At 44.4% G+C, this 24,130-nt stretch overlaps 1 protein-coding gene across 3 annotated transcripts in view; it reads right to left on the bottom strand.

Moving 5' to 3' along the window:
• The window catches only part of GNAO1 (G protein subunit alpha o1), a 230,376-nt gene extending 207,095 nt beyond the window's left edge, over positions 1 to 23,281 (bottom strand). For 2 of the 3 annotated variants that reach the window (XM_038753350.1, XM_038753349.1), the window contains exons 1-2: positions 22,529 to 23,016; positions 22,217 to 22,259 (exon numbers count right to left, since the gene is read on the bottom strand). In XM_038753350.1, the coding sequence (XP_038609278.1) occupies positions 22,217 to 22,259; positions 22,529 to 22,646 (161 nt within the window). In that variant the 5' untranslated portion in view covers positions 22,647 to 23,016. Of the gene's footprint in view, positions 1 to 22,216; positions 22,260 to 22,528 lie in introns of all 3 variants that reach the window. The other variant, XM_038753351.1, reaches the window with a different exon arrangement.
• Positions 23,282 to 24,130: the final 849 nt, after the last annotated feature.

A 24,130-nucleotide genomic window follows, 5' to 3' on the forward strand; every position in this document is an offset into this window, starting at 1 on the left:
CTTGGGTAGAGAATCAGAGGAAGTTTTCAAGTGACAGGGCCAACAGGTCTGGTTTGTGGGGGTTTTTTTGGTATTTGTTAAGCACCTACTAAGTGGCAGGCACTGTACCATTTACTGGGGTAGATACAAGCTAATTGGGTTGGACACAGTCCCCATCCCACATGGGGCGCATAGTCTTAATCCCCATTTTACAAATGGGGTAATTGACGCACAGTAAAGTGACTTGCCCATGGGTGCACAGCAGACAAGTGGCAGAGCTGGAATTAGAACCTAGGTCCTTCTACTGCCCAGGCCCATGCTCTATCCACTATGCTACACTGCTTCTCGATAGTCTCAGCATATGGGAAATGGAGAATTCAGGAAAGGGTGTCTGAGAGATACTAAGTGCTAGCTCTCTTCCTCCCTTCAAAGCCCTACTGAGAGCTCACCTCCTCCAGGAGGCCTTCCCAGACTGAGCCCCCTCCTTCCTCTCCCCCTCCTCCCCCTCCCTATCCCCCCGCCTTACCTCCTTCCCCTCCCCACAGCACCTATATATATGTATAAATGTTTGTATGTATTTATTACTCTATTTATTTTATTTGTACATATTTATTCTATTTATTTTATTTTGTTAATATGTTTTGTTCTCTGCTAGACTGTGAGCCCTGTTGGGTAGGGACTGTATCTATATGTTGCCAACTTGTACTTCCCAAGAGCTTAGTACAGTGTTCTGCACACAGTAAGTGCTCAATAAATACAATTGAATGAATGAATGAATAAATGAACTGAGAGAGCCACTGCTCTTCCCACATTTATGGCCTTACTGGGATTCCATCTCCTCCTGGGGGTCTTCCCTAACTAGGTCCCCGTATCCCCTACTCACTCTCCCTACTGTGTTGCCTGGGCACTAGAATCTGTATCAGTCATTCACTGAGCGCTTATTTTGTGCAGGGCAGCATGATGAGTGCTTGGGAGAGTGCAATAAGAACAGAAATGAGAGGCACAGTCCCTCTCCACAGCAAGCTTCCAGACTAGAGGGGGATACAGACATTAATATAAATAAATAAATTATGGGATACGGACGTAAGTGCTATGGGGCTGAGGGAGAGCTGGATAAAGGAAGCATGCCCAAGTGCAAAAGCGACATAGAAGGGACATGGAGAAGAGGAATTAGTCAGGGAAGGCTTCTTGGAAGCCATACGCTTTCCCCTTTAAGTACTTGATATTCACCCCACCTCGGCTCCACGACACTTTTGTAAATATCTTTATCCTCTATTTCCCCTATTAGTAATTCATTTTAATGTCCGTCTCCCCCTCTACACTGTAAGTTCCTTAAGGGGAAGGAACATGTCTACCAATTCTGTTGTATTATACTCTCTCAAGTGCTTAGTACAGCGCTCTGCACACTGTGAACCCTCAATAAATACCAATGATTGACTGATGGAGATTCAGAGGAAGACAGAAACAGAGAGAGACCCTTGGGGGAGATAGAGAATGAGAAGCTGAAGGTGAAAGAAAGAGAAAGACCGAGATGCCAGCAGAAGCAGCAGGCCCCCCGACACAAGCCACTCTCCCAAGCACATCCTACACAATACACTCACAAAACATACATACAAGCCTAGTCAGACACCCACGCGCATCCTCTCTGGGGCTCATACTCACCGAAAGAGACACTCTAGGTATGGATTACAGAGTATCTGTGGCAAGAAAGCCAAAGAAACTACAGTTGTAGCAGCTTGCTACCACTGACCACCCAAAACTACCAGGTGGTGAGACCCTAAGAGTCAGCAGAGATGGCAGGAGGATGGAGTGGGTTGTTGTATTTGGCTCAAGTTTCCTTTTTGTCTTACTCAGTACAGTGCTCTGCACACGGTAAGCACTTAGGATATAATGCCAATTGATGAATTACCTTCTCATGTCACTGCTGTTCTGTTCCCTCCTCCCACCATGGCTGTCAAATCACTTTTGCAAGTCCCAGCAACCTTCTATTAGACTCTGGAGCCAACAGACCCAATCTGAGATAGTTACATCCAAGCTCACTGTGGACAGCGAATATGTCTGTTATACTGTTATAGTGTACTCTCCCCAGCACGTAGAACAGTGAGCTGTATATATACGATTGACTAACGCAATGAGCCTCTCACCCCGTTCATTAGGGGAATCTTGTCCAGCTTCCAAGAGCCTCGATAATCTTTTAACTCACTGCTTTCTTAGTTGGAAGGGGGAAAAAAAGAGAACACTTTAAGGAGAAGAGATCAGGGAACTAGTTTTCAAGTTATGAAAAAGTGAACATGGAAGCTCCGAAAATGGGTCAAGAACTGGATTGACAACCTACAGACCCTCCCAAGTCCTTAGATCAGTGCTCTGCACAAAGTAAGTGCTCAAACATGATTGGACTGACTGACCAAGATGGTGACTGATTTGCTGTGACATCACTGAGAAGCCACTTAGTATTTCTGGGTCTTAGTTCCCCCAGTTGAAAAATAGAGAACGCCTAGTACCCAGGTAATGAGGATGCTTGAGGAGAGAGATGACCTGAGATGCAAAAAAAATCTATATGGCATTTTGGACTTTGGGAAGGCAGGTCCTTCAGAAATACCAAGCATTATCAGGCAATACATAAACAGGGGAAAAACCCAAAGAAACCATCTTTGTGAGAAATGGAAAGTAGAAGAGAGACTCCAACAAAACTTTCTTAGGAGATTCCAAAGGTTGACTAACTTAACAGTTAATGTCCCATCTAAAACTGTGACCATCGGCAATCACATTTGCTGATTCTGGGAGAGCTGAGTGGGAAGTTGTAGGAAAGACCTTGGGGGGAAACCATCAAATGCCACAGGAAATATTAGTGACAGCCAGTTAGTGCCTCCAAAGTGATTCCAACCTATTGGACAGAGTGCTGGGGAGAGGCATGGTAACGTTCTTAGGAGACCAAAAACCAAAGAGGTGACCATCCAACAAAGGAAGCAGCATGGCCTAGTGGAAAGAGCAAAGGCCTAGGAGTCAGAGGCCTGGGTTCTAATCCCACTCTGACAGCTGTCTGCTGAGTGACCTTGGGCAAGTCACTTCAGTTCTCTGTGCCTCAATTCACTCATCTGTAAAATGGAGATTATGGCTGTGAGCTCTATGTTAGGACAGGGATGTGCCATATCCGATTATCTTGCATCTACCACAGTGCTTAGTACAATACCTGGCACATAGTAAATGCTTAACAAATACCATAAAAAGCAACAATAAAACTGGTCCTAGAAGCAGCATGATGTAGTGGAAAGGAGTGGGGACTTGGAAGTCAAAGGACTGGGGCTCTAATCCCAACTCCGCCGCAAGTCTGCTGTGTGACTTAAGGCAAGTCATTTAACTTCTCTGTGCCTCATTTCACTTATCTGCAAAATGGGGATTCAAAACCTATTCTCTTTCACCTCTTAGACTATGAGTCCCATGTACTTGTATCTATCCCGGCACTTAGTACAGTGCTTGGCACACAACAAATGCCATTAATTATTATTATTTTTTCTTCTTCTCTCTAGGGCAAGAGAGTTGGCCTTGGGGTTCTGGCCAAATGCCAACTCACCGGGTAGTTATATTTCACCTTCCCTTCATGTTCCCTGGAACTGGCCTCCTCCCAGCGATGGCATCTTTGGCTTCCTGTCCTCATCACTGGGTCAAGATGTCAGGTGGCTGTTCATTAGTTACTGCACTGCCTTCATTAGTGAGCAAAATGTCTGGCATCTCTTGCTCGCTACAGAAAGAAAACTGAGGCCCAAATGTAGATGCTGGCACTTGGCAGTTTATCTGTAAGATGAGATTTACCAGCCAAAACAAAGTGGATGATGGTGCAATTATCCAGTGAATCTGGGATTTTCCTAATAACTATCTCAGATGATACAGGCCCGTCAACCCACAGGATACAGGGCACAGAACATATAAGAACATAAGCAATGACATTTTAGGGGTAGAAAAATAGTGTGTCTAGTAGGGGCTACAGATGCTTGGGGGAGCCATGTAATGGTTGTCCTGTCTGACAGTATACTGAAGAAAGGGAGATTTGAGAGCTTATATAACCAACTCTGAATTCCCATTCATGAAGTAGAAGCTCCCAACAGGCCTTATCTCCTGGGCTTCCCACACCCCTCCACAAAAACTGTTTTCTCCCCATATAGAGACCCCCAATCTCTACACCCCCCTCCACTTATCACAGGACATCATGCCTCATTAGGCTCCCTACAGAACCTCTCCTCTCTTGATGCACAAATCCATACCTTCCACACTATCAACTCCTCCACCCCTTGTCATTACCACAACACCCATCCCCAGCCCTGGATCGCCCTTAGAATTTGCTTTCTCCACTCATGAGATCAGGCCACAAAGTGTTGTTCATGGAAATTCGGGCACCCACTACTTCAAATCCATCTTCACTTGCTCTACCCTGGCCCTCTCTTTTTCAGAACAACATCACTTCTCCTCCTTAAACTCCCATGCCCACTGCCCCCGGAATGTATTACCAACCCCCTCCTGAAGCCACCAGCATCCCCACTCACTCTCACACGTTAATCTTTCCAACGACTTTGCTGACAAAATTGAAACCACCTGATGTGAGCTCCCCAGTCTCCCCCTTCACCTCCTGAACTCCTTCTCATACTATATCCACTCTCTTATCCTTCTCAGCCATTTCTTAAGAAATCTGCCCACTTCCAAATTCTATCACCTCCTAAAAACACTTGTCCTTCCTCTCCTTTTCTTCCTGACTTCCACTTTCAACTGTTTGCTCTCTGATAACTCTTTTTCCATGTCTTCCTATATGTCTATGTCTCCTCTAACCTAGAAATAAAAAATCCCACTACAACTTCTATCCCCCCATCTCCCTACTCCCATTCCTAACCAAACTTCTTGATTAGCTGCCTCCTCTCCTCTTCCTTCCTGAGAAGACTTCTCTCCAAGGTCACTGATGACTTCCTTCTTGTTGAATCTAATGGACTCCACCCTAATTATTCGTGATTTATCTGCTTCCTCCTCCTTGAAACATGATCTAGCCTTGGTTTTACTGACACTGTCTTTTCCTGGTTCTCCTCCTATCTCTCCTCTGCCCACTCCTCAGTCTCTTTCATTAGTTCCTTCTCGGCTTCCCACACAACTGTGGGTTTCTCTCAAGTCTTTTTTAGAAGTTCTCTTCTCTTTCCTTCTCAGTTTATGCTCACTCCTTCAGAAAGTGGATAATGATAATAACAATAATTCTTATTGTGGTATTTGTTAAGAACTATGTGCCAAGCACTGCATTATATTCTGGGGTAGATATAAGGTAGTCAGGTCAAATACAATCCCTGTATCATATGGGGCTCACAGTCTAAGTGAGAAGAAGAATGGGTATTTAACTTCTATTTTACAGATGAGGAAACTGAGGCCCAGAGAAGTCAAGTAACTTACTCAAAGCTACTTAGCTGGCAAATGGAGGAGACAGGATTAGAACCTAGGTCCTCTTACTCCCAGGCCTGTGCTCTTTCCACCATGCCACACTGTTTCTCCCCAGCTTCAACTATCACTTTTTGTGAGATGACTCCCAAATCTACCACACTAGCCCCAACCTTTCTCCTTTCCAGCAATCTTGCACTTCCTCCTCGTGGACAACTCAACAAGTACATCCTACTGGCACCTCAGGCTCAATACATTCAAAACTGAGGGTAGGGATGGTCTCTATCTGTTGCCGAACTGTACTTTCCAAGGGCTTAGTACAGTGTTCTGCACACAGTAAGCGCTCAATAAATACAACTGAATGAATGAACTCAACTTCCTTCCCAAATTCTCTCCTCCACTTAATTTTCCTGTCACTATCCTCCCCATCTCTGAAGCCTCAACTTTGGTATTAGCCTTGTCTCCTTCCTCTCTTACGATGTCACTAAAGCATGATGATTTTTTTTCTCGGGGTCATCCCCTTCCTCTCCAACCAAATGACCACCATGCTGGTACAGGTGATTGTCAAACCCAAGCTTGTCTACTGTATCAGACTGTGAGCTCGCCATGGACAGGGAACATGTCTACAAACTGTTGTATTGTACTCTCCCAAGTGCTCAGTACAGTGCTCTGTGCTCGGTAAGTGCTCAATACCATAAATTGATTGATCAATTGACTCACTGTTCTGCCATCCACCCCTCTCCAGTCCACACGTCACTCTGCCCAGATAACGTTTTCTAAAATTTCCATTCATGAGAAGCAGCGTGGCTCAGTGGAAAGACCACGGGCTTTGGAGTCAGAGGTCATGGGTTCAAATCCCGACTCCACCAACTGTCAGCTGTGTGACTTTGGGTGTGACTTTGGGCAAGTCACAACTTCTCTGTGCCTCAGTTACCTCATCTGTAAAATGGGGATTAAAACTGTGAGGCCCCCATGGGACAACCTGATCACCTGGTAACCTCCCCTGCACTTAGAACGGTGCTTTGCACATAGTAGGTGCTTAACAAATACCAACATTATTATTATTATTATTATCATTCTGTACACGTCTCCTCACTCCTCAAAAACCTCAGGTAGATATCTTTTATCTACAACATAACAGAGTTGGTAGACATATTCCCTGCCCATAGGGAGCTCAAAGTCTAAAGGGGGAGACAGATATTAATGTAAATGAATAAATTACAGGCATGTACATAAGTGTTGGGAGGCTGACAGTGGGGTAAATACCAAGTTCTTAAAGGGTACAGATCCAAAAGTGATATGAAAATTTGGAAAATTCTACCTAAATACTTATTTGAATTCAGGCCAGTTTTCTGACCTCCAAACTGATCCAATAAGCCATTTTAATGGAGAATCTCCATTTTACTTTGCATGCTCTAGACTGTAAGGTTGTTATGAATAGGGAATGTGTCTGCTAATTCTGTTGGGTTGTGCTCTCCCAAGTGCATGCTTAGTGAGCCCACTGTTGGGTAGGGACTGTCTCTATATGTTGCCAACTTGTACTCCCCAAGCGCTTAGTACAGTGCTCTGCACACAGTAAGCGCTCAATAAATACGATTGATTGATTGATTCAGTGCTCTGCACATCTGAAGCGCTCAATAAATAACATTGACTGACTGACTGATGTGGACGCCTGGCTCCAGTTAATCAATGCCAATGTCATAAAGCACACTTTCAATGCAAACATTCAGGAGAACTTGATTCCTACCCCAAAGAGTCAATACAAAAAGCATAAAATAAGCATGATAATAATTCAAACTCTCATTACCGAGGGATCAAACCGGGAGGCTCTAAATAGATCTTACGGCAAAGCTGAACAAGGAGGTACCCAATCCAAAAAGCATTGAAATCTTCAATGAGAAAAGTCCTAGAACATCCCACTGCCGTCTTCCCAGACCACACAGTTAGGAACGACCCTGATTTGCACTGGCATTAAATGGGCTCCCCAGAGGCACCACTGAGTGTCAGGATATTAACATTAGGCCAAATGCCCTTCAAAAAGTGCACATGAGCATTAAATCTGGCCTGTTCTTTCCTTTATAATAAACTCAAGTTGAATGAACTACAAAACCATTTTCACTCGGGAGCGGAACCATCACTGAGATAGCTGAGAAAACAGCTCTAAGACCTTATCCACAAGATGGCTTCAGTGGGAGGGGAAACACCCCTCCAAGGCTTTTCCTCACCTCTGCTCCTGTTGCCTGGAATTAGGGGACTGTGTAAGAACAGCAGCAGGCTTCTGCCCTGATGGGAAGTGGGAAGCAGCATGACTTAGAGGATTGAACATGGGCCTAGGGGTCAGGAAGACCTGAGTTCTAATCCCGGCTCGGCCACCTGTCTGCTGTGTGACCTTGAGCAAGTCACTTAACTGATCTGGCCTCAGTTGCCTCATCTGTAAAATGAGGATTAAGACTGTGAGCCCCATGTGGGACATGAACTGTGTCCAACCTGATTACCTTGTATCTACCCAAGTGCTTTGAAGAATGCCTGGCACATACTCAGCACTTAGCAAATACCATAAGAAAGAAAAAAAAAGTGGGAGCCACTCTCTACTGCTCTAATTTGCCCAAAAACAGTGCCCAGAGAGAAGTCTAATCAATTAGTCAATTTATCAATGGTATTTTTTGAGTGATTACTATGTGCAGAACTGCACTAAGTGCTTCGGAGAGTCCAAATCAACAGAATTCATTCATTCAATAATATTTATTGAGCGCTTACTGTGTGCAGAGCACTGTACTAAGAGCTTGGGAAGTACAAGTTGACAACATATAGAGACGGTCCCTACCCAACGGTGGGCTCACAGTCGGCAGACACGTTCCCTGCCCATAAGGAGCTTATAGTATAGAGTGGGAGACAGACACTTATAGAAAAAAATAACTTTTATAATACATAATTCAAAGATATGTACATAAGTGCTGTGGGGTTGAGGGTGGGGTGGATATCAGATGCCCAAAAGTCAAAGATCCAAGTGCACAGATGATGCAGTCCGTCGATCGTGTTTATTGAACACTTACTGTGTGCAGAGCACTATACTAAGCACTTGGGAGAGTACAATACAATAACAAACAGATTCATTCCCTGCCCATGGGGAGCTTATAGTCTAGACACAGAAGGGAGAGGGAGTGGGAGAAAACAGGGCTTAACTGGGGAAGCCCTCATAGCCAATCCAGAGGCAGGATAATGCTCTTTGGGCTCTGAGTCTCTCCCTAACCCATCATGGTGATGGAAATGACAGAAAGTAAATGAAGGGTGGCATTCCTAAAGACCTTGGGCAAGTCATTTAACTTCTCTGTGCCTCAGTTACCTCATCTGGAAAAGGGGGATTAAGACTGTGAGCCCTATTTAGGACTGGGACTGGGTCCAACCCGCTTTGCTTGTATCCCACCCTCTCCAAGTGCTTAGTACAGTGCTTGTCACACCAATAATCGATCGTATTTATTGAGTGCTTACTATGTGCAGAGCATTGTACAAAGCACTTAGGAGAGTGTAATACAACAGAATTACTAGACATAATTCCCTACCCATAATGAGCTTACAGACTAGAGGGGGTGACAGACATTAATATGAATAAATAAGTACTTTATAATATATAATTTAAAGATATGTATATAAGTGCTGTGGGGTTGATATTGGGGGGAATATCAAATGTTCAAAGAAACTGAGGCACAAAGAAGTTAAGCAACTTGCCCAGGGCATGGCCTAGTGGAAAGACTATGGGCCTGGGATTCAGAAGACCTGGGTTCTAGTCCCAGCTCTGCCACTTTTCTGCTGTGTGATCCTGGAAAAGTCACTTCACTTCTCTGTGCCTTAGTTACCTCGTCTATAAAATGTAAAATGAGTGTGTGTGTGTGTGTGTGTGTGTGTACGTACACGCTAGTGTGCACATTAAGTTGATGCAAGGTGTGTAGGATGGGTTGTATCATGGGAAAGATCTGAAGGACTTTGCAGTATCCACAAATTCTCTTCTCCACACTGCATAACAAGCAGCACTGTTAAGATCCAACCTTATTCAAATTAAGCAGAGATCAAACAAGAATCCCGAAGCCCTTACTAATTAGGTTTCTGGGCCCGAAACTACCAGGGGTGCTCCAAAAGTATTTGTTGTAGATGATGTTGGTGATGATATAACTTCTGTCAAAAATGCCATAAACACTTCAAAAGAGACAAGCAGCCTCTGTTGCGATGTAGGTCACTGTCGGGTGCCATATAGCTTCATTTACTTTTATTTCTTGGAGGTCTGGGTTGGGCCAAGCCAAGGGTTTAAGGCGTGGTTACGTGTGCTACGCACATTCTGTGATGGGGCATAAACGCGCATGACTTTCAGCTTTTGTCTAAATTCAAGTACTTATTCGACTCCGGGAAAGCCACGGGCATGTGCAAAACAAATTTTGGCCTCAACCACAACTCCAGTCATGAATATTAAAACACAGGCTTTCTACAATTCTGCTTCCCAGAATGGCTCTGAGGGTTTTTTTTTTTAAAATGAATTCCTACAACTGGTGGATGATTATGTGGAAAGGGAACCACAATACTGGGAAGAAATCTGCCTTTGAATCATCCGACAGCCCTCATAATGCATGACCTAATATAGACACTGGGCAGTAAATCAGATGACCTTGATTGTCCCCGAAGCAGGGAATCAGAAGGTGAAACTGGGCCCCGGGGAGGGTAACAGATTTGCCCAGTACTTCAACGGCCAAACCAGAAAAAGGATTCAGAACTCCAGGCTCGGGATCCTGTTCACCACGCTGGGCTGAGTCTCCAGCTTTGGAGCTGAGCCACTGGAGGAGAACAATGGGTCCTGTGGTGCTGAGGGCAGAAGAAGGAGCAGCGGCAACTTAACTTGACCCTTCAAAAACTTGTCTCAAGTTGCAAGATAAAGAAACACTCCCTCCCGTCTGTCTGTCACCCCCCAACCCCAGTCCACATTTCAGTTTCTCCTTAGGCCCCCATGATACTCCCGGATGGCACACCATCTTTCTAGGAAGCCATAAATAGGCCTTTGCTGCCTGCTTAGTGCCTCAGAACTTGGTCTTTTTCTTCCAAACCACCTGGAAAACACATCCTATACACCTGCTTTTCTTTCTCTTTTTCTTTTTTTTGGAAAATTCTGCTTTTCTGATGATTTTTCTTGTTTCTGCAGGAAGAGAATAAACTCCTTACTTGAAAAAATGGGCCTGAACCCGCCACTGACACACAGCACGAAATTCAAATTAAGTAAGAGGCTGAAGATGGTCTTGACCACTTTCTCGAGCTCTTTTCCAGAGCCTGTTTCTTTCGTGGACTCAGTCTAGGAAAACGAAGAACGGCAGTTCCTGTCTGCGGTTTGGAGAGGAAGGTTCGCATCACCGTCCTGGGACCCCGAGTCGTCCGCCACGTCCACCGACACAGTCCCTGTCCCACATGGGGATCACAGTCTCAGCAGGAGGGAGAAAAATGATAATAATAACTGTGATATTTGTTAAGTGCTTACTATGTGCCAGGCACTGTAATTGGATGGGACACAGTTGCTGTCCCACATAGGGCTCAGAGTCTTAATCCCATTTTCCAGATGAGGGAACTGAGGCAGAGAGAAGTGAAGTGACTTGCCCAAGGTCACGCAGCAGACAAGTGGCTGAGCCAGGATTAGAACACAGGTCCTTTGACTCCCATGATCTATCCATTAAGCCATGTTGCTTCCCCATTTTACAGATATGGAAACCGAGGCCGAGAGAAGTGAAGTGACTTGCCCAAGGTTACATGGCAGGCAAGTGGCAGGCTGGGATTAGAACCAGGCCTTCTGGCCCCCAGGCCTGCGATCTTTCCACTAGGTCACACTACTTTTCTGAGCAGGACCTCCAGATTTTTTCCTGTTTGTTAAAGGGGATTAGAATCACATGAATAATCCCTGATTTGCCTTCTACCTTCCCCAGGCCATGGCCCCTTTCCACAGGCAGTGCTCATATACAAATCCCATGTTCTTGACAATCACGCATAACATGAGAAGGCAACAGTTGCCCAAGCTACTCTTCCTCATATCTTGTCTCAGTCTATCAGAATAATACTAATAATGGTATTTGTTAAGCGCTTACTAGGTGCCAAGCACTGTTCTAAGCGCTGGGGTAGATACAAGGTTATCAGGTTGTCCCACATGGGGTTCACAGTCTTAATCCCCATTTTACAGATGAGGTAACAGAGGCACAGAGAAGTGAAGTGACTTGCCCAACGTCACACCTGACAAGTGGCGGGGCCGGGATTAGAACCCACGACCTCTGACTCCCAAAGCCCGTGCTCTTTCCACTATGACAGAAGTATTCATTACACTCCTGCTCTGTGCAGAGCATCGAACTAAGCACTTGGGAGAGTCCAACAGAATTAGAAGATTTGAACCCTACCCTCAGGGAGCTTAAAATCAAATAGGAGAGAAGAAGGTGGAAAGAAATTATTCACATAAAATATAGACACTAAAATGAATTAATGAAATAAAATTCAGAGTTTCCTGTGCTCCTTTTCAGGTTGTGTAAAAGGAAGATGGGACTATTATTTTTAGTCCCTAATCTTGCACATCCAGAAATAAAATGGAAATTCAAAATCGTGGTCAAAGTTTGACTAGAAATGGTAAACTACAATGCCAGATTCACAGAATTCTGCATTCCCTCAACAGGGTTACTTTGGATCCAGAGGCTGAACTCCCACTCAACCAAAGCTCCAGTGCACTTCTAATCAATCAATCAATCAACCCAACTGCTTTTCTTTCTCAATTACCTGAGGAGGCCTAGGAGTTTTGTGGTTCTATTGCGAGAGATATCTACGGCCTCTGATGGAGTCTCCTTTGCCATTAAAAGCCCTTCCTCCCTCCCTGGACATGATGACTTTCTGGCTGCGGGTAAGCAAAGACTATTGAACCTTTTCCTTTTAGGTGCCAGGAATGCAAAAATCCACCACCTTCCTTGACCTCTGACTCCCATCCTTTTTGGTTCTCCCATCTCCCCCCTTCCACCCATTTCCAACCATCTCCTCAAAATCCAGACACCAGTGGTGGATCAGAAGCAGACGCTTTTCTCTTCCTCCATAACCTGTGCCTCAAACGTTTGGCAAAGTGCCTGAAAGTTAAAACCACGTTGAGAAGTCATCTCTGCTGTTGGACCAAAGGTGATGTGTGAAGAAGGCCACTGTCAGCAGGAAGATGATGGCCCCAATATTATTTTATCAGCTGTGTCTTTGAAGCCAACCTTGGTTCAGAACTCCCTCCAACCCCCACCCCACCCCATCATCGTTAACACTCCAGGAAGGTCGAACCTCTGTCATAATAGTTCCTGAAAGTTGAGTCTATAGTTGAAATATTCTAAATCAAAAACCAATTTTTGTAGAGAAACAATATTGTAAGTAGGGGATTGATTCCTGAGTCAAGGTGGAAGAGCCTATTCTTACCTACATTAGCCAGGATTGTTCACTCGGTCAATTATTGTCTAGTATTATAGCCTTCCTAATGTATTTATATTGAGCCAAGAGTAGCCAACTTGGATTTCATTGGAAGTAAAATGGACAAGTCAACACCCTCCCAGCCTCCCCTACCTCATTCTCCACCCTCTTTAATTTTTTTCCCTCATTTATTCCTAAACATGGTAACTTTTCAAATGGTTCCCTCATTTCCCTATGGTTCTCATATACCCCACAACACCACAACCCACACTCTTGAGATACAGCCATAAAGGAGGGTAATGTAAAGTTAAAAATGATATGTTGTAATGCCAAAACAGGTTGTAAATTGAGAAATCTTGCAAGTGCTGTTCAAGTTACCTTGAAATGTCTTAAACTGGGGATTTCCTAGCTTTACTGAGTGCCTACTGTGTGAGAACACTGCACTAAGTGCTTTGGACTTATGTTAGGAGAAAACAACGTGGCCCCTGCGCCCAAGGATCAGGGTTCAGAGTTCAACCTGGCCATTCTTTTGGCTATTACAGCCAGACCTAATGGTCTACTGAACAATAGCATCCTCTTGCCCACTTTGGTTGCAGAACCATGGGCATCATAAATGTGGTTAGTCAACCAATGGTATTTATTGACCACCTGCTGTGTGCAGAGCACTGTACTAAGCGCATGGAAGAGTACAATAGATTTGGTAGATATGTTTCCTGCTCACAATGTGCTTACAGTCTAGAACAAGTGTAAGAAATGTCTCCAGAAAAGCATTTGTTTCACTGAAAAAATAAGACGATAACTATATATAATGGGAGAGAATCTATGTATACTGTCCTACTCATTTTAACTAATTTCCATAGTCTTCTAGCAATTTTTACTGAATTTCAGCTGGTCCGCAGCAGGGTTCCAGAGGTGATTTTTCTCTTCCTATCCTGCCAATATTCTCCTTGACAATTCTTCTTGTCCCACCCTGAGGAAAACATGTTCAGAATCTTTATTAATCAATGGTACTTATTTAGCACTTACTGGGTGCAGAGCACTGTACTGAGCGCTTGGGAGAAACCAAACAGTGCCGGTAGACATGATGACTGCACTTGAGGATATTACAGTCTAGCAGAGCTTGTACACGGAAGTCAAATCTTTTTCTCTGTGCCATTTGTGCAGATTTCATGCTTTTGAAATGTTCTCAGCCAGGGGCTGGTCTATTATTATCACCACCCCCATCATCAACAAAACCAACTGAATGTTCACTAGACTTTAAGCTCCTTGTTGGCAGGGATTATGCCTACCAACTCTATTATAGTTTTCCTAGCACTTAGTATACCTCTATGCACACATTAAGAGCTCAATCCCATTGATTGATTGATTTGTGAAGCACTGCATTACAAATTGAGGGAATGTCAAAAAGATTTGCTCCCTGCCCTTGAAGAGTCAACAATTCTGTTAGATTCTCTGCTCATCTCAACTTGTTACCTTCATTTTATTTTTCTGTTTTATGAGAAGAACAGTGTTTCCCCTCTTTTTGTAAAGAAAATTAGAACTAAAGATGCCTTAGAACCTAAAAGCTGTAGAAGCCAAGAACACCCACACTCCCAACCTGAATTCCATGCTTTGACAATCTGTCCACTTTCTCCCTGATTCTTATGGAGTAAAACAGAGCCATCTTCTCCTGTTGTTTGCCCTACCTAGTTTAGTGTTACTTTCAGTCAAGTTATTACAGTACCTACCTCTATCTATGAAACCAGAATCACAGCTCATCTTAAATCAATCAATGAATTAACCAATCAGTGGAGTATTTATTGAGCACTTATTGTGTACAGATCATTGAATTAAGAGCTTGGGAACACACACACACAGATTTTGACATGTTCCCTGCCCACGAGGAGCTCACGGTATAGAGGGGGAGACAGACATTTAATTTAAATACATGACCATCCATTAATGCACCACTTCTCATTAAAATTCAATTTTCAGACTCCATTTCTCTTTTTTAAAGATGTGTTACCATCAGGAAGGTTTTCCTTGAAGCTATTTCTAGAGATGCCTTTCATAACTGTGATTTTCTTGGTTAGTGAATCACCAAGGTTGTGGTCAATGTTATTCATTCCTCATCTCCTTACAAGAATTTTTCTGGTTTGAATATTTTACTCTCAGGTTTTCTTAAAATACTTTTAGAGGCCACTAAGCAGTGTAATAGTAAAATGGTAATAGAATAGAGTTGGTAGGCACAATTTTAACGGTATTTGTTAAGTACTTGCTGGGTGCCATGCACTGTAGTAAACCCTGGGGTAGATACAGGTTAATCAGGTTGGACACAGTTCCACAAGGGGCTCACTGTATTACAGAGGAGGCAAGTGAGGCCCAGAGAAGTTAAGTGCCTCGCCCAATGCCTCAGAGCAGAGAAGTGGCAGAGTCAGGATTAGAACCCAGGTCCTTTTTGAGTACCAGGCCCACACTCTAGCCACTAGGCCACACCGCTTCTTGAATTTGAAAGAGACTTAAGGTAGGCATAGCTCTCTGACTGCTTTTAACTACTATGAGTTCCAGAGCTAATTTCACCACAGCACCTTTTAGTTTGTCTGTTACACCGGGTCTGACAATTTAGGTTGTTATGTAACTACTACTGCAGAGTGCAGGAAGGGGGAGGCAAGGTGATGGGCAGATGACAAGAAATTCCTGTCCCCACCTTTTAGCAGGCACAAGTCTCATAGGTTTGAAAGTAAGTCGCTCATGTGTGAAGATAAAGATGAGCTGTGTGTACACTTTTGTGCTGTCTCTAAAGCCATGGCTTAATTTTCTGAACATTTAGCAGCATGCGCTAGAGACCTAGCAGTTTTAAAAGGGTGAATAAAGGTGTTAAAAGTTGCAGCCTCTAAGAGAATAATGCAATAGCTTAATCTAAAGGCTTCTGAATAGATGAGTCTAGATCTTGAATAATCAGCCCCTAATTTTTAAACTAGACTATATTCACTCATGAAATAATCTCCAATTTGATAAACTGCATTTACTGCTATTGTGGTCCATATCATTTAGCTTCCTAGGCAGTATTTAATAACAAACTTGTAAGTAACTTAACTTTTGTAAAAAAAATCAAGCAGTACAAATTTTTTTGCATGCATGCAACCCCTCTCTCTTTAATGTTTTGCTCCTGTTTGGAATTGTCTACTCTTTGACATCTTTTGACCTGTTCTCTCTAGACATCCAGGACAGGATGTGCTTGGGTATTAATTAGTGATTCGGTGTGTGTTTCTGAGAACTGAGAAGGCACTGCCCCTCAAAATCTGAACCTAGTTACTGAGTTCAAACGGGACTGTATTCAGTGCAAGCCAAACCCTTGAATTCTGGAAATTATCAACAGTTTGGCAAAAGGTCACATGATCATAGAAATGGCCCAAGAATGGGCAAAGGGGTAGATCTGAAGAACCTATATGACCTAGTAAATACCTATTTTTGACCATTCAACTTTAATTTCATCAAGAAAAAAATCAAAATAATTGACAGCTTGCCCCCTTCTATGTCAGGTCTAATCAAGCCACATGACTAAAATAGAGGAAAGTTTTTCTTTTAACACTCAAACTACGTCAAGCTGCTACAGAGCCTGCATCCATTTAATCTAGCTGTCAAAAACTCTTACAACAAACAGGCTCCATTTCAAAATTCAACAGGTAATTGCACTGCAGAGAATTCCACTGCACGGTTGGCGGCTATTTGGGTAAAAAGCCCTTTCAGTATTTGAAATTTATAGAACAATACTTTGAAATTCAGTATCAGCTAAGGAAAAGGAACATTCATTTTTGCTTGATTTGCCATTATTTTCTTTCTCATGCTTATCTTCAGAGTCACTCTCTAAGGTGAATCCACTTGATAAACGCGAGGTAACAGAAGCAAAGAAGGAAAGCATATCTAAGATTAGCTAACAGAAATAAAAAGTTTATACACCTAGAAGTATAGGTATCACTGGGAGATCTTTAAGCCACAAAGTATCATTACCTAGCACTTGCTTTCAATCAGAGAATCTGATGGATTCAACCTACATCTCATATTATGACATTTATGAAATAAATGAAATAAAGGTGCATTTGATTTATAAACTCAGGGGCAGAACACAGAATGGAACTACCCAGAACTTCGGCCTTAAGTAACATTTTTTAATGGTATTTGTTAAGCACTTATTATGTGACAGACACTGTACTAAACAAGGGGGTAGATTCAAGCCAAAGAGGTTGGACACAGTTCCTCTCACATAGGGATCATACTCTTAATCCCCATTTCATAGATGAGGTAACCGAAGCCCAGAGAAGGGAAGTGAGAGCAGATAAGTGGCAGAGCTGGGATTAGAACCCAGATCCTTTGACTCTCAGGCCTGTGCTCATTCCACTAGGCCACAATGTTTCTCAACGTCCCTTAGGGACAAGTCCTGAGCACCTTCTCTGGCAAAGAGTGTCCCGAGTAATAAAAGGCTCAATATGGTTTGGTACACCCATTTTGGGCCCCTCCCTTCATTAGGTTAAATTGAGAGAGTGAGCATATGGTTCTTCACCACTGAAAAGGTAACTGAGGAAGGGAAGCTGAAGCAGAGAAGGTACCCAAAGAATAATGCAAAAGGAAAAAAAATGAGCCCTTGCTCGCTAATTGAAGGAATCTTAAAGAAACAGTAATATCAGGTCCAAGGGGAAAGGATGCACAGGAGAAACCAGATAAACTTTTAATTTCAATAAGATTAACCTGAGAGAGAAACATAAAAATGGTGTGTGGCTTGTAATCCATGGGAAACAGAATAACAAGAAAATCGGAGATAATACAGACAAAATTGGCCCCCAAAAAGGGTACAAAGAGAAGGAACCCCAAGAATCCAAAACTGCAGGATGCCAAGATTCTAAAGACCTTTGGACAATGCAGACAAAAGAGCTAGAAGACAAAGAAAATCGGGGTTTGAACTTAAAATGACAGCATGCCGTTTTTGAAACCAGGAACTGCAGTGAAAAATAGCTATTTGGTGTTAATATTTTATGGGAAACTAACATCAAGAAGTTGTTAATGGAGAGATCAGTAGCAGGCTAAGGGCATATGTAAAGGGTAATGGGAGAATGGGAGAAAAGGGAAATAGAATATTTGTATATAAATGTTACATTATTTTTATGAACTAATTTAATAGGATGGTTAAAAGCCATAAAAGGAAAACATTGGGTTGATCGATCATTGGCTTTACACATGCACTGAGAAGCAACATGGCCTAGTGAGAAGCATCATGTCCTAGTAGATAGAGCACGAGCCTGGGAGTTAGAAGGACCTGAATTCTAATCTCAACTCCACCACTTGTCTGCTATGTGACCTTGGACAAGTCACTTAATTTCTCTGTGCCTCAGTTACCTCATTTTAGCACATAGTAAGTGCTTAACAAATTCTATAAAAAAAAATTAAGGATAAGAAAGCCCTGTGGATAAGAAAGCCCAAGCCAATATTCCCCACCTCACAGTGGAGAAGACAAAAGCTTAACTTCTACCCAGCTCTGCAAAACCTCCAGGTCACCTTACATATTGGTGCTAAATCTCATCCCAAACTTGTTGGCCGTAATTTTCTTCAAAACGCTTTTATGTTCCAGCATAGGCATTTAGATTCCCACTGAAGCTCCTTCTACCAAAAAAAGACGACTGACTGAGGCACCCTTACCAATTCATTTTTATTTTCATTAGATTTAAGGACTGATCGGCAATCGCGATTTATCCAAAACTTGCTAACCAATTACATGGTCTTTTTCTGATGATTCCAATTCTTTTAAAGTGATTCTTTTAATGTGCTTTTTGGAGGATTATTTTTGGAAGTTAAATAAAATCGACCTCCATTTTAAAGCTTAATTAGCCTGCATATAAAAAAGAAGCAATAGCTGGTGACAAAAATGAACACAACAAGGGTGGAGTCGCATCATTTAAAAGCAACTTTAAACGCTAAAAATAGAGCAACAATCACAGTCTTTTTAAAATCATATTCGTGGTTGCCTCAAGTATGATTTATATCTTAGCACCGCAAATACTTGGGATTTGCCCTTTGCTACAGATTTCCCAATCACCAAACTGCAAAAAACCATCACCCAAAAGCTCTATCTAAATGATTTCTTATAAAGTGGGATAATCGGGCTTTAAAAACTAACTTAATCCCAATTCTGACCCATCATTTAATTTTTGCCATTTTTCCCTGCAAAGTCAACATCCCTCTCATTATGAAATCCTTCACAGATCAAACAGTCCTTTCGTAATGTTCTTAGCATTTCAACATCTGCCCACTTTGCTATTATCTTAGTATTCACTAAGAGCATCCGGAAGCCTTCTAGACTCCAGAACAAGATCCTCCAACATGTAAACTAGTCATAATAATCGAGGCCACCTCAAAATATTACTGGCACTTTCTTGCAGCATATTGGGAATATGGGATATGAAGAGTCGGATGGAGGTCTGAACGTCTTTCATTACTATCCAATAGGTCACGCTGCTAACCCTCATCACCATTAAGAATTCATTAGGTTCTCATTAAGCTCTGGATATTACCCATAGACTATTACATAATCATATAATTCTACCCTTCCTGTTGAAGTGAAATGTCATCTTAAATCAGTCCCTTTGTGGGGTGTTCTTTTTTCCACTAGCTTGAATGATTGCCTTGTGCTGCTGCACACCAGCTACTTAAATGTCTCCTAGGCAAGCTGAATCTCCAGTTTGGCTTCCTTACCCACCCTCTGACGATTCCTCAACTTTTCGGATGACACCTATGCCTCCTTGGCCCATGGAATGGCATTGCAGACCATCTCATGGAGGCCTCGAAGATTCTGTCATCCGGCTGCAATTTCCCCAGTCACATTTTATTGCTAATACAATGAATCGAGCGGCCAGTAAGCGGACGACTCGTTTTTCAAACAACATGGATCCCCAGATACAGTAGTCTTTTATGGCCCTGTGGCTGCAGGACACCGTCGCCGTTCTCCTCCCACTGCTCCATTACTGGGCTCTCTTTGAATTTCCTTATTTGCTTTTACGTGCAGAAGGCCAAATACTGTGGCTTTCCTTCTGAATAAACCAAACCAATCTCCTAAGCAGGGCCTGGGTTCTCGAGCTGAAAAATTCAATGATAGAAGCCACCCCCCTGAAAGTGTGATCCTTTCCCCATTCCAGTTTGCCAGAATAAAAAATGAACACAAAAATCACTCACTCTCTCTCTCTCTCTCTCTGTCTCCCTCCCTGGAAAAAATATCCTGAAATATACTTGCTGTATAGATACTGAAACAGTAGTTGGTTGTTTACAGTATAACTCCTGCAATATACTTGCTGTATAGATACTGAAACAGTAGTCGGTTGTTTTCAGGATAACATATCAACACATTTTTTAAAAAGTAGAAAAACTCAGGCGCGAAGAAACCTGCATGCAGCCATGGTGGGAGATTTCTTGCCACCGAGTGGAATTTGTAATTCTCGCTCTAAAATGGCACTCATTCGTCCTTCGCGAGTTTTCACCGATGAGCCAAATACTATTTCGCTCTGGGGTGTTTCCTGGGTGCTCAAACCCGGGTATGCGTGACTATCGATCTACGATCATGCCAGGCTGATTGAATTGGCATCTTCGAGGAGAGGGGGTTTGAGAGGGAAGGAATGACTGAGTCGAGGAGCCGGGCCCTCGGATCCCATGGACTTTTCCAGGCTCCACTGGGCGCTGTCCATCACCCAAACCGTCTGTTAAGCCATGCCAGCCTTAGGCCGCACCGACTTCCAAAGGGTCCAGGGCCTCGGGATGGCATCCAAACAGCTCCTCACCTTCTCCCTTTCCATTCCCTCAACTGCAAGGCATCCATGCATTTGGCCCAAGTTCAGTTTTGCAAAAAGCAAGCCCCCCAACCCCGGGCCAAACAGACTCCCCAAAGTGGGCAGCTAACAGAGATGCCCCCGGGGAGCTCTCCTGCAAAAGCAACGACTGCGCTCTCAGAAATTAAAAAGCAGGTGGGGAAAATTGTTCAGTGGTTGCTGCTGGGGCTCAGCTCAATCATGGCGTCGCCTAGAACCAGCTTGTCATGTCTGTTATAACGCAAGGTTGGGTGGGTTTATTTTTCTGGCCTTAAGTCTTTTCAGTACGGCTTCTCCCCTCCCTCTCGAAAGCGATCTTGATTCTCCAGGCTTTCCCTTCGGGATGCAATTACTCCGATTATTCTGACAAGTTGAAAAATAATCGTTTTGTTGTTTACCGCACGCCAGCCCTTAATTAGTAACCGTGTGTATGGGTAAAGGTGTCACAGCAAACGCACGCTAAACGATCTCTTTGGGTTAACGGAAGCCGACTGAAAAAAAAACAAACAAAGCTGAGAAGGAAAACCCCAATCAGCAGCCCAAGAAAACCGTTGCACACACCCTCAGAGTTTTCCAAGCAACGGTTGGGGTGGAGGATAAGATGCATTAAGGGGGCGGGAGGGATATAGGATTGGTAGGGTTTGTTCAGAATTAGGACAAATTTATAAAGAAGATGGTGGCACTGACTGAAAAGGCTATAACCCCGTTTAATTTTGATTAGCGATCAGCAGCCAAATGCAGCTCCAATTAAGGGGAGAGGGCTGAAATCTCGGGTAAAAGGGGCTTTGGGAGGCAGCGAGCCCTGCCTTAAATCCGCATTACAGGCAGATAGATTTTTTTAAAATAAATATATGCCACAGAATCAACCCAACCGGTACATGTCAAGAGATCAAACATCGGTTGGGGGGAGGGAGGAGAAAAAGGCTGGGAGATAGAAGGCTGACATTAAGCTTAATTGACAGGGGTGTGTTTAATGGCTCGGCCCTGGTAACATCTGTGTCATTCACAGCAACTTGGAAACCCACCCGCCCTTCGCTCCCTGCACTGTCCCTCGCCCTGTTTGTGTGCGTGTGAAAGTGTGATTGTGTGTGAGGGCACAAGCACACACAACCTCCAATTCAGCACCAAGGCCATGAACAGCAGACACGATCTTCCATCCTGAGTTAGGGGACTGAGTTCCCTCCATCTTCTAGCCAAGCTCCAAAATCACCGCCTTCTGGACCAGACATGAGAAGGGGAGGGGGGCTGGAGGGGAGAGGAAAACACCCCACCGGCAGGAAATAATAACTATAATGCCAATAGTGGTGATGCTCGGATCAATATGGCGGACACTGTCATTCATACAAAACCCTAACTACCCCCGCCTTAAAGAAGAAAAAAAAAACCCACCCTAAAAAAAGGGAAAAATCCTGGAGGTGAGGTGGAGGGCTGAAGCTAACCAATACGGAGAAGGGGAGAGGTTCAAGGGGGATGAATTTGGAACCAAGGCCACGAAAATATGGTGGGGAGCAGAGGCGGGGGGGGGGGGGGAAGGAAAATCAAAGTCCAACACAAAAGGGACTTACTTCATCTGCTTCACAATAGTGCTTTTGCCCGATTCTCCGGCCCCTGTTTGGGTAGACACAGAAAATGAATGAGCGTGAGAGGGCGACTGAGAAAAAGGGGCTATATTAGAAAGGGAATATCAGAGAATGAATGCACATCATAGGGTTTGGGGGGGGAGAGAGGGGGGAAGGCAGGTGCAGGGGCCTTGGGCCTTGTAAGAGCATTGGGGGGAAAGGCAAGTCTGCTCGGGTGAAGGGGGAAAGGAGTGAGGCAGGAGGAGGAGGCTGCATGCAAGGGGAGTTAGGGTGGAGTGGGGTGGGGAAGCTTCTTACCCAGCAAGAGTAATTTCACGTCTTTGGCGGCGCTGATGCCATCCTCTTTGAGATTTTTCTCAATCGCTTTGCTCCTCTCCAAGGCGGCTCGCTCCTCTGCGCTCAATGTACATCCCATCGTGGCCAGACAGACGCCCTGCACACCTCGGCTGGCACCGCTCCCCTACTCAGGTTCTCCCCTCCACCCCTCCGAGTAATAATGATAATAAAAAAGAAACCACTGGGGGGGAAAAAAAAAGCAAACCCCGAACTGCAAACAAAATGCACCCTCCAAAAAAAAAAAAAACTGGTGGGTCTCCGACCACTCCCCTTTTCGGTCACCTGCAGGTGGCTGGGTGGGGGGCGCGAAGGGAAGCGCTACAGAAGGAGTTGGGGTTTTCCCTCCGTTGTCTGCAAACAACGCATCGGTGGAGCTCGACAGCAGCGAGAGCCCCGGGCTGCAGGCACTGAGGCTTGTGCAAAAAAAAAAAAAAAAAAGGCTGAGAAGCTGGAGCCGAAGCAGGAGGAGGGTGGGGATGGGGACGGGGGGGAGGGAGGGAGGATGCCTTGCACCGCAGGAGAGGTGGTTGAATTATGATGATGATGATTGGTATTGCATCCCCCTTCTTTTTTTCCTTTTTTGCAAACTGGGGGAGGGGATGGTTTCTAACGGGCGGCGGCTCCGAGCGATTGCATCGTTCGGCGGATCCTAATGGAGGGAGGGAGAGGGCAGAAAGAAGGGGGGAAAGAGAGCCCTGGAGGGGGAAGGGGGGGGAAAAAAAGAGCGGAGTGCGCCAGGGATTCTGCACACACTGCACAGCCTCAATGACGTCAGCAGGGCCTCGCGCGCGCCCGGGAGCCCGGGATCGTTCCCCGCCGCGCGCGCGCTGATTAACGGTTTCACCGCCCCCAAGCCCCGCCCCTCCCCTCCCGCCATTGGCTACTCGCCCTCGCCCCGCCCTCCCGTCCTCTCCTGATTGGACGGTGGCGCGTGCGCGCGCGGGAAGGGGGGGGCGGACGGCGAAGAATGTTGCTTTTTGCAACGCGCCTCCGACCTGGGCGGTGGCCGGGGCGGGATTTTTTTTTTTTTTTCCTTTTTTTCTCCCCCGTCTCCTGCCGTTCTCCTCCCGCTTACCGCAGCGACGTAAACTAAAGGAGGGGATAATTGAGGCCATTTTGGGTAAAATCTGCACCCCCCACACACACCCTTAATTGCTTCTTCCATTCTGAGTTCTCAATCAATCAATCAATCAATCAATCGTATTTATTGAGCGCTTACTATGTGCAGAGCACTGTACTAAGCGCTTGGGAAGTACAAATTGGCATCACATAGAGACAGTCCCTACCCGATAGTGGGCTCACAGTCTAAAAGGGGGAGACAGAGAACAGAACCAAACATACCAACAAAATAAAATAAGTAGGATAGAAATGTACAAGTAAAATAAATAAATAAATAAATAAACAGAGTAATAAATATGTACAACCATATATACATATATACAGGTGCTGTGGGGAGGGGAAGGCGGTAAGGCGGGGGGATGGAGAGGGGGACGAGGGGGAGAGGAAAGAAGGGGCTCAATCTGGGAAGGCCTCCTGGAGGAGGTGAGCTCTCAGCAGGGCCTT

This window comes from Tachyglossus aculeatus, chromosome 11 (genome assembly GCF_015852505.1).
Source record: "Tachyglossus aculeatus isolate mTacAcu1 chromosome 11, mTacAcu1.pri, whole genome shotgun sequence".
NCBI classification, from domain to species: Eukaryota; Metazoa; Chordata; class Mammalia; order Monotremata; family Tachyglossidae; genus Tachyglossus; species Tachyglossus aculeatus.